The sequence below is a fragment of the Pholis gunnellus genome, assembly GCF_910591455.1.
Source record: "Pholis gunnellus genome assembly, chromosome: 8".
Taxonomy (NCBI): domain Eukaryota; kingdom Metazoa; phylum Chordata; class Actinopteri; order Perciformes; family Pholidae; genus Pholis; species Pholis gunnellus.
In genome coordinates this window covers 17,357,037-17,368,768 of record NC_136534.1, presented here as the reverse complement: position 1 = coordinate 17,368,768, position 11,732 = coordinate 17,357,037, and the positions used below count along the sequence as shown (strand labels likewise).

At 41.7% G+C, this 11,732-nt stretch overlaps 1 protein-coding gene across 1 annotated transcript; it reads right to left on the bottom strand.

Moving 5' to 3' along the window:
- Nucleotides 1-5,531: 5,531 nt before the first annotated feature.
- Nucleotides 5,532-9,989, bottom strand: ube2s (ubiquitin-conjugating enzyme E2S). The gene is made up of 4 exons (XM_079165568.1): nt 9,815-9,989; nt 8,328-8,475; nt 7,254-7,444; nt 5,532-7,164 (listed from the first exon to the last, which is right to left on the bottom strand). Exons 1-4 carry the CDS (start codon nt 9,815-9,817, stop codon nt 6,808-6,810), a joined length of 699 nt encoding a protein of 232 aa, XP_079021694.1. The 5' UTR covers nt 9,818-9,989; the 3' UTR covers nt 5,532-6,807.
- Nucleotides 9,990-11,732: the final 1,743 nt, after the last annotated feature.

The following is an 11,732-nucleotide window of genomic DNA, read 5'->3' as shown; positions in this document are numbered from 1 at the left end:
TTTTACATGACTAAGAGATCTATTTTCTGTTGTTGAGTCAATGCAGTTACACCGCTGTATCCGCTTTTGCAGTTTAACCCACTAAAATGGCATGTGAAATAATCAAGTAGAATGAACAACCTACTGGATATTGATGATGTATCGTAGTTTCATTCAGCAATGTTGGATGATGAAATTTGAAGCCTGTTTGTTTTTGTTTTTGTCAGAAACTGAGTATTTCTATGGTGTAATATTAGAAAAGGTCAGGAACATTCCAAATCAAAAGGTCTAACACTATCAAAAACAGTTGCTAGGTTTCAATAGTTGTCATTAATGGTATTAAAATGATTTTAATTTACTGCTAGAAAGGAACTCTGAATGTGTAATGACTTCATCTGTTGCCCTCTCAAGAACACTAAAATTGATGCAGCTTTGAAAAAAGGACAGATTGAAAAAAAAATCTTCATGCTTTTAGTGCTTGATGCCTTGTCCTACGCTTCACCTCACACAGAACAAAAGGACAAATAGCTGACGTACCGCTGGATGGAATACATTTTTGAAACCACAAAGGCCAGTAAAAATTAGAAGCAAGGATTTTCAATAAAATATGGCAGTCCTATACATTCCTGTGCTGATCATGGCACTTGAACAATAGTCTATGGCCTGTGTTTTATCAAATGTAAACAGTATCTGTTTTGTTCATTCCTGAATCTTAGTCTGGCACTACATACATTCAGAATTGGTTCTTATATAAGCTGAAAGCAATTATTTTCTGAAAATATGTATGAAATCTTTTGTGTTCATCGGCATTGTAAACAATCAAATGGGATTAACAGACAAAACTGTCCATTAGTGATGCCTAGATTCTCTAGAGCAGGGATATAGCTCCATGTGAACTTGTTCGAGGCACTCGTCACATCTACAGACACGCCGTGTACTTTATCTCAATCTTTTCTAGCGTTGGATTTATGTGCATCCGGAGTTGTCTGGCACGGACTGTAACTGTGATTGGGCTGGGGGTGGTAATGAGGGAGGCTCAGCTTAAGTGCTAGAAGACTGTAACAGCTGAAAATTAAGAGTAAGCATAAACCAAGGAACTGACACCCAGCCTGTGAAATGCACTGCAAAATGAGGCAAACGTCATGGATTTTAAATGCTCTCTATTCAGCTTTTAGGCACAAAAAGTTACCCGTCATTGAACAGTATCACTAATTAGATGTGAACTGAATGGCACATTGCGTCTCCATGTGACATGTCTCTCCAAGTAAAATTATTCCTGATTTGTCTCCGAGGTTCAAAGAATATCACTTTTGTTGAGAAATATGTAAATGTGTGAAGTTATTGTGTTGGAGGTGTTGGCAATAATAGACAGAGGCAGATCTGTCTCCCACAGAAATTATAATTACATGTAATTATCAAAATGTCCCTATCTGTAGCGGAGAATGTAGGCACAGATGGGGGAGACAGAATGCTGAAATCACCGAGGGCTCCGCTTGTTTCGGTTACATGCTCCTCTGACCTTCTGAGGAGAGTTCAGAGGAAGAAAAACGAGAGACACAAAGGCAGCAGTTCTCCAACCGACCAACGTTTCAAAAGAGTTCCTCTGTCGTCTCTAAATCTTCTGCTTGATTTCCAGAATTGTCTTCAAGTTTACACGTCGAACCAACCTGGAATGTGTCCGCTGTAAGACAAACGAGAGGCGTGATTAGAAAGACGCCCTGCACTGACACAATACGGGCATTTTTTATTAATTGCGTTGTGGCCATCGTGAGAGGCCGAGTGTGTGTCAGTGTGCCTGTTTGGTCGCGGGGAGCTCCTGAGAAGCCAATGATGTGAGAAAGAGAGAACGAGAGCAGAGGGATAAATGCAGGGTAGGGATTTAAATGAGCAAAGAGATTGTGGCGAGCGGGAAGAGCCAGAGGTATAGATGCAGAGACGACCATGAGTGGGAGGGCGGTGTGTGGGTGGCACAGAATCAAGTACATTTCTCCCAGCACTTACCAATACAACACAGCACATCACACAAACAGCACCACCAAACAGATCTGCAAATGCAGTCAACGCCACGCACAAGAAGAGTGCTAATCGAGACTGTAAATTAGCTGCTGTTGGAGCAGTTAAAGGCGTAAAAATGTGAAACTGTAAAAAAGGCTTTGTGTGCATGTGAGAGAATATAGTAGGAATTCTTTAAACCTTCCTTGTCAGTCTCTTTCTCTCTCTCCTTTATTCCCCTTGCTCCCTCCTTCTCCTCTATTCTCCCTCGTTCTGCCTTTCTCTCTTCCTCAGATTCTGTGCGTGGGTTGAGGCCGCTAACTCTCTCAGAATAGCACTGCAGCTCTGTCTGTGTGTGAGTGAAAGAGGCAGTGAAAGAGAAGGGAGGCAGAATCCAATCTACACCCATTAGCCAAACCAGATTTCAAAGTCACATGTGCCCGTCTCCTGCTCGACAAGATGACACCGCTGCTCAACTTCCATTACCAGATTTTTTTCTGCTCACTTCATGAGGATTTTCTGGCCAACATGTCCGAAACCACTCCCCAATGAATGTAAAATAAAGAATTAAAAACATGCAGGGTCAGTCCTCCTGCACACAAGAGCGTGAATTGTCCAATGTCAAATTTTCCCAGCAAAGTGACTCAACATACAATAGAAGCAAATGTTTTCCTGTCGGTATCTCTGTATTGTGCTGCTGAAGCAATGCAGTATAGAGAGGATGGGAACTGAAGGGTGAAGGGCAACACATTCACTACTGTGAAGATGCATTCGTGAGTTACATGGCCACTGGAGGTTAAACAAACCATCTCCACAGATTTATTTTATTGCAAGCAATTGTATCAACGCAAATAAGCCAAACGTCTCCCCTTACTTTCATTGCTGGTTGCTGACAAGCCGTGCAGACGGCTGGGCATGCAACAATTTCAACAGGTTGTTGGAAATGAAACAAAATGGCCCCTTTTTTTTTTCTTTAGACACGCTGTTGCAAAAACGCACTGAAATGCGTATCAATGAAGGGAAAAAAATCCTTAATTCAAGTCATGTTGATGCGAAATACATTTAATTACAGTGAAAGCAGCGGCGCCGCTTTAGTCTTATCAGTCAAATACATGCTGCGCAATGACTTTGCATTTGGTCATCGACACTTCAGGGGGAAAAAATCCATCCTTCATGAGGTTAATAAGTTGCAACTTGCAATGAACAAGCATGCGGGAAATGGAAATGACTTGCATGCATCAGAAGGCTAAGAGTGCGTGGGTGTATCCGTGCCGGTGCGTGTGTTTGTGTGTGTAGTCCGGCTGGATGTGTCGGTGTGTCGGTCTTAGTAACAAAATGTTCAATACATCGCAATGTGCTACCGAATAAAGTGTTTAAATGATGAAAGGCATGTCATGAAGCGTAATTATGTTTTTATTGCGCAGCTTTCATCCAAATGTTTTTTTGTTTGACAGCCTCCAGCACAGCTGATGCGTCCAAACAAATTGCCTAACACATTCTTCATACAGACAGACACACGAGGTATCGAAGAGTTTCTGCGGGTAATTCGGTAATTGGTGTTGCATTAATAAAAGGTGCATAATGTCGTGTCTTACCTGTGCGCTGCTGTGGGGTTTGATGCTGGAGAACAGCGCTGGGGGAGCCTGCGCACTGTATCTCTGTAGCGTTCCTCAGATGGCAGCCTGTTATTGTGGCAGAGGATGATCAGGACAGCTTGAACTGTTGCTGGATCCGTCACCTGTATTAAACGTTTCTTCCACAAGTGCTGCAGATCTCAGTCGTTCTTTTCGTGTCCCCATCAGGCTATTGATAATCCATCATCACGGCAAAAAGAGGGGAGGAAAAACTCAAGCAAGAGAGAGAGAGAGAGAGAGAGAGCGAGAGAGAGGGGGAGAGAGAGACAGAGAGAGAGAGAATCAGTGGCGCGAGATGTTCTTAAATGTTCTGATACATGTGACAAAGCGATTCAACTATCACTACATCAGAAAAAAAAAAATCCGTTTCTCGAAGAGCACAAGTTATAGTGCAACTGTTCTGGAGAACACGCAGTAAATTCAGGAGCTCAAAATGACAAACGCGTCATCTGGAGAGAAAAAATCCCCCAATTTAACTTTTCTCCATCTAGAATCGACTGGAGCTGGTTCGCTTCATAATTTCCAAGTGAGATAGGTTACACCACCTAACTGCGACTGGCTTCACGGAGGTCCGCCAGTGGGGGAGCGCTGTGATTGGTCGCTCAGACTGGTGCTGATGAGACTCTCAACTCCGCGCTGCTCGGCACTGATGGTCATTAGGCCCATTCAACTAGTGGCGTTCATCTTTATTCCTCTCCATTTAATTTGCCTCTTTAATTGAATGACCCTGAACACCGACATTTACATGGCTCTGGGAAGAAAAAAAATACCAGTCAGGAATGTAGCTGCTGTTCTTTGACAAAAGTGAAAAGCTGGGTTGAGACAAAATACATAAATATATCAACAAGGGGGAAATTAACTAAATGAAAGCAGCCGGTAAATTCAGTGGAAGACCTCCAGAATCCAAAGAGTGTGTGTTTTTCTTTGTGTGTGTGAATGAGAGAGAGAGAAATAGAGATAGAGAGAGAGAGATGGTTGCCACAGCAACTGTGTCATTATGTTGGTGGCAATTATGAAAGCTATGAAAACGGGGAAGGGGAGAGGATTGGCGCAAAAGCTCCAACACTGATGCGTGAACGAAACTGTCCGTTAGACCCGGACCTGCATTGGTAATTCAGAGATCTCTCAAAAGTTTGAGACGAGCAGGGACGGCACATGCACAAAGCGTTGAGGGAAGAGTGATGGAGATGCGTTTTTGATGTATATGTATGACAGGAAGTTGGCTCGTTTGGCCTCGTGCCAACGTCACACAGGACCTGCCTCCTCACGATCTTCACATCGTCGACAGCACATGAATGATGTTAACTGAGGAACTTAGTGATCACACATTAGACCTCAGGATGAATACCATTTCACTGTATGTGACACAGGACACACCATCATGCATACCCTTTACATCTGACTCACATCATTTTAAAGTGTTTGTTTCAAGAGAAGTTGGTATGGATATGCTATTGAGGTGGATACCAGATGATGGACGTATACGCACTTCCAAAACGGGGCTTAGGAAAGATGTAATGAGTTATGTGGACCCCCAGGTGTCTAAGAGGCGCCCGATAATTACCTGCATGGCAGGCAGCTATTTCTGCACAGGTGGGTGGGCTGCTGCATGTCTGCAGCAGAGGCTAGTGGAGCCCTTCATTAGACGGTCCAGTGACGCTCTACCGGGTGCACTTTCACTCACTGGTTTGCTGGGGTGGATGCAATTACTGATTTCCTCATGATGGTTATTCCATCACAGCAGAACAGGATATAAATATAAAGTGGTATTGTACATCGCTGAGCAGTAAAAACAGATGCTAGTATCTATTCAGATACACAAACAGCTAAGATTTCACCCACAATAAATGATCAACGCAAAGGAACTCCAAATAATAGAGCAAATATTAGTCATTTTTCATTTCACTTCTTGTATTTCAATGTTTTATTAATTTAAATAATTTAAAATGGACACAAAATATCCAGCCAACAGTCTGCACAATGACAGGAGATTCAGAGGCACATTTTCCATCCTAATTAAGACAGCGCTTCAGTGTGTTTCCTTGGGAAATGTAGGCCCGGCATGCATTTAGTACAGAGAGAAAACCTGCCCAGGAAACCCTGCCTGCCAGTGAAACGGGTGGGGAGACAAATTCTATCAAACCTGGAAGTTTTCACTAGAGATGTCTTCTCAGGTACCCACGTAAGCTGGTCGCAGAGCCGGGTATCTGAGAGCACATACCGCTTTGTAGGGAAGCAGGGGTAGTTTAAGCGAGTCACACCACTGTATGCTAAATACAGAAACTAGATCATTCATTTTTAATCAAGTATTCTTAAAAACTACCCCGTTCCCTCAGTCACTGATCTAGGTCTTCACACACAACCACAAGACAGCTGAATATGAACATGTCAATTATAAACAACTTTTGTAAATACTGGACAGTGAAACAGTTAAAAAAAAAAATTTTGATTCCATGAAAAACATAACAGACCTCTTATACTCCACTGCCAGCTCTTTACCGTTACGTCATTCAGATCACATTATGAAAAATACTATTTAAAAAGATGTTACAATTGTGTGACATTTACAATATTTCTATCCCAATAGTGAACCCACCGACTTCTTGCACAATTGTTTCGCAACTTCTATCCATTATTTCCGTGTTTAATTTGAAAACCTGACTTTAATTAAAGTACCGTCCTGGTGTGGACTCACGAGTGAGTCTGGCTGAGCAGTACACAGTACCATCACAGCAGCATTAACCAGGATACACTTTAAAGAGAGCCCGGTACCAGGCCCGACACAATAGCAGTTATGTCTCATTATTAATGGACAGACATTAGAGGTCATGTTTTGCACAGTGAAACCCATTCCCTGTCTTACTGATTCACACTACAGGCCCAGAGCACAAATACAGCGGATGGCATGATCTCCGCAGTGCAGGTGTTGTCTTTCCTTTAAAAAAAGAGGAAGAAACATTTTACCATCGCGTGTTCGGGTATGGGAATAATTAACAAACATGTTATGCCGACAGGACAAACTGCAGGCAAAACAGAAGTTACGGTGTGAGTACAAAGTGGACAGTCTGGATAGGTGGTAGAAAGAGTCAGAAAAAAAAAAAAAGGGAACAAAAACATTGTCAGCACACTTCCAATATTTATATTTACACACACTCTCGCGCTCACAAACGTACACACGCACACTGAGAATTCCGTGGAGGTATTAAAGTCGCCTCAATGCACGCTTTTTATCGGCTTTCTTTTTCCCTGCTACATTAGTGCTACTACTACTGTTGCTATTGCTGCTGGTGGTGCTGGCTCCATTGGCCCCGTTACCCAGAGCCGCTGGCACCGCTGCCGCACTGGGCCCCGCTCTCTTCATGGGGTCGCCCGCGTGCTTCTTCGGCTGTGGGCCGTCATTAGGGTCCTGAGGTTCCCCAGAGGACCCGCCCATGGCGTGGATCTCTGTGAGCAGGCGAGCGCGGGACTCGTATTCTGCATAGTCCTCGAACAGCAAACGGCCGGCCTCTTCGTTCAGAGCCGACTCTGGATTCGGATGGATGAGAAGACACTTGATTGTCTGCGGGGAAATAAAAAAAGGAGATTAAAATGTTAAAAGTGGTGACGGCGACACGGCTGACACTCACAAAGACTGATGGTTCTGCTTACAAGTAAGACATGTCTGAGGCCGAGCTCTGCCTTCCAGTCCCTCTTCAGCACGTTGACACAGATCTCTCCCTTGTGACCCACATTGGGGTGAAAAATCTTGGTCAGGAAATACCCCTTGGGTGGAACCGCAGGGAAGTCCTTCCCGAGGACCAGACGCATTCGGAAAACGCCACCGGCAAACGGAGTTCCCTCTGTCAAAGCATAAAGAATTCATCTCATGAACAGTAATGTCCCGACTGTGCCAAACTCGAGCCATTAAAACAAAAAAAAGGGTCAATGAGAGGCAATAGAAAATGTACATCGAAACCATAATCTATTTGAGCTCTGAAGAAAACTGTCACACACAATCTAAGGAATATGTGCCCTTAGAAAATATACTGTGTTGCCACTTGAAACTAATGATTGAAAGAAGCTTATGTCTGTTTTGGATTCAGAGCGTTCCTACATCTTAATGCAAGTGAGATTTAACTTTTTAACACTTCATTTAGTTTTTTTAAAATATATATTTAGGAGCTGCGGAAACCCTGATACAGTTTGTTTGCAAACATCCGATAACTATACCAATGTGAGAGTAATGAATAAAACATGCAGAGAAGTTGGTTTGTGGAGGAGTTAACAAAATGTGGTCTGGCACTTCACGGCGTACTTAACAATAACACGGTCTGAAGCAATAAGGTCATAGTGATAAGACAGCGCGGACAACGTGTCACACTGCGTGGGTTAAGTGGGTTGTGTGCATCACATGTTCTTAGCAACAACTAGTAAATTCAGACACAAAGCTCCTTTACAATATTTACGTTTTCAAGGAGCCGTGGAAAGGAAACAATTCCTACTTTGTAAAACTGACGCAGAAATACCCGTCATAAGGAGTTCTTCACCTAATGAGTAAATGATGTAAAAAATAACCTAAACATAGTGGAGGAGACGAGTGTTACATCCATCTCTATGCTGAATAAACGGTTTATTATTTTGAGAACGCACAAAAAGTAATGCATTTCTTTTATTTTTATATATTTTATTTACGTTATCTTAACTAAATGCCAGTTTGGTAGGACACCATATTGCAATCCTTACCCGGTCCTTCGATGGCTGTATGTAGCTCAGTTATGTCTTCGTCACTGGGATAAATCTTGATACCCTCGGGCGGGTCTGCTGCTAAAGCTGAAACTTCTTTATAGACCAAGCGAAGAACCTGAGGAGGCAAATTCTCCACATTGGAGTTCTGTAGAGAGAGAAAGATGGTTTAGCAAACAACAAGGATACCCGATTACCAGGGGCGAGTAAACGCCACGTCGAGCTGGTGAAGCTAGCAACTCACTTGCACATAAAACATTAGAAGGAGCGAGCCTTCTCGCATCCTTCTCATCTCTGTTGAGAGTCGCACATTCACAGGACCAAATGTGAATTGATTCCTGCTAATGAACAAAACTATTTGAAGTGGGCCAAGTAAAAATGTACTTCAGGCAGTCGGTCTTCTGACTAACTTGACCCAAAAAAAAAGACATTAACTTTGAACCCTGATTTGTACAAACAGACTTACTGCAAGAGAAATCCTAAAAGTTAGAGGTATTTTGACAATGGTCGAGCTGCTTTACTGGCACGATTGACGTACTAACTGATGCAGAGAGAATTCACCTCGGTGGACAGAAAATGCAGCGTTATTTAAATACTGTAGAGATCTTTTTTCCTGGAGCTCATCACCAATGCAATGCTGCATCACCAATACATGCCATGCTAGAAAGTATTATGGTCTTATTTCCTAACAATATGCAACCTCTTTTGCATCTGCATTTTGACCAAACAAAGATAATGAGTGAGTGAGAATAATGAATACAGATATCAGCTTTGAAAAGTGATATTAATACATACAGGGTAGTCCTTGCATAGCTGAGCCTTTAAGGCTGAAGCTATACATTGCAGTTTTCTGGGATTTATTGGTAATCAATTATTTGCACTAAACACTGAAGCAAACTAATGTTACGTTGTTAATGACGTCCACACACATTGTTCTATTTACTGTGTTATAATAATAACATAAAGATCAGAAAACCCCAACTGGTAAAAGACAAATCCACCATCAACTAATCTCTGGTTGCTCTTCATCATGTAACGTTAGCATATTCACAATCATTTCAACTCGTACGAATAAGAAACCTTAAAAAAAGTTTAAAAAAACTAAATTAACTAATCTGGCATTCACACAATCACGACAGCCAGGCAACGTCCCAACGATGGAGAGGTGATTGTGCCGTCCGATAAAGGACGCTCCAGTCTAGGTAACTTTAACGTTACGTTAGTGTTTCAGTACCGTTAGCCTATACTAGCCTAGCATCAAGATGACGCTCATGTTAAAGCTGCTCGATGACTGTAACACGTGTGGTACAGTATATAATAACATACATGTATGTATTACATTACACAAATGTAGATCACGGTTAATTAACGTCGGACACTCCAGCAAGTAGTCACAACCCAAATTAAAAGCTCGACGGCTAAACATCGGATCAAGCTAGCAGCTACTCCCGTTAGCCGTTAGCAACATCCTCGGTCACCCGACTTACCATCTTCAAACGGGGCTCTGCTAAGGTGGTGAATGTCTGTCTGGTGTCAGGTGTGAGGAGACCTTTCCGCAATCTTTAAAAAAAAACGGTGTTAAGATGGGAACTTAGCTGGGTCTCACTAACTGCTCTTCTTTTCTTCTTTTGGTTGACACAGGAACAAAAATACGATCCTCAGTTTAACCTACTACCACTGACCAATGGGCTGCTTAATGACGTTAAACGTCACAAACCGTCAGCCAATCACGATACACTAATGCCTCTGCGTCACAGTTGGAAGCCCTATCAGCCACACAGAATCCAAAACATGACTGATGCTAGTCAGCTATAGGTCTGTTTGAAAATTCCCCACACCCCTGAAACAGTGCTGAAAAGATAAGTAATGTTATGTGGAATTCAAATGAAATGGACAAGTAAATACACTGCATTTCACACCCAGACAGAGGCGTGTGTGGGAGAACAATAATAAAAGAATACTGGTGTTTGATGAGTAAGGGGAAAGTTATCCAAAACTAAATTCAAAATTGCAGCCTCTCTGAAACAAAAACTGATGCATAACAAGAAAACAAATCAGCATATAACAAGATGTTTGCTTGTTTTAAAGTGCCAGTAAACCCATGGGATTGTTGTTGAACATCATGTACCATAAAAACTTAGGACAGTACAATGTAAATGGTAAAAATACACATATCTAATTTATCTACCTATGGTATGACCTGGCCACCATCTAAGTCTGATTTGGTTAAATTCAGTTTAGCTTAAACTACAAGAAGAAGTACATGAAATCACGCACATTTTCATTATGGTCGTGGATGTTGTGCAAGATGCAGGAGTTAAGTTTGTTGGACACAATTGATCAAAACAAACAACCAAAAAGACATTGTAATAGTGCAGGAATATGAAGAAACCCCTTCACTGGCAGCCAGCGCAATTCCCTTACCAAGAGTGCCAATAATATCTATAAACCAGTTTGTAACAACCAATCGCTGCCTCGTTCTCACAGAAGCAGCAATACATTGCCATAATTTAGTTAGATGTTGTTTATATATAGAGAGATGTATGTGTTCTACTACTAATGTCCAGACCTAAATATAATACATTTTATATCAAGACTATAACATATCAAGATATAAGAGAGAGAGAGAGAGAGAGAGAGAGAGAGAGAGAGAGAGAGAGAGAGAGAAGGAATGAGAATATAAGATATACTCATACTCATACTCATTCTCTCTCTCTGTCCACCAAAGGCTTAATGTGGAAAAAATAATCAGTAGAATAAGATGAGATCAGAATGAGTGCATTCATTACATTATGATGCTCCTCATGTTTGCATATCCTCCAATGTAGCTACATAGGCCCTGACAGATGACCAGTCCTTCAATCATTCCTTCAGAGCATGTGTAAAAAAAATATTTACTTATTTATTCCATTTTTGCCATGGGTTTTATGTACATATACTGTATCTTTAAGACTGTGAATCTTTTATTATATAATTAAAGTATAAGTAACAGATAAGCTCTTTTGTGTGTGTTTTTCTTTTCTCCTTCTGCAAATTAATTCACATTGCTATTTATGTCATATGTTTAAATTATACCTGTGGGGTGGGGATTTAAAAAACAGCAACTCATAAACACTTTATGTTGCCTAAACTGTGTGAGGTTTCCAAGATCAACGATTATATTCCATTAGTCAAACCCCAAAGCTCCATAATTTTAGCATCAGTGTTTTTAATATTAATAGTTATAACTTGACCATGATCAATACCATGGCTCACCACTAGATGGCGCTTCAACACAACGTCCACAGTCGCGAGGTCTGACCGCCTGGTGGACTGACAACGTGTGTGTGTGCGGAGCAAAGCAGAAGACTTTCCATTTATTTTATATAAATGAGTGAAACATAATCACACCGGGTTAAAGTAACG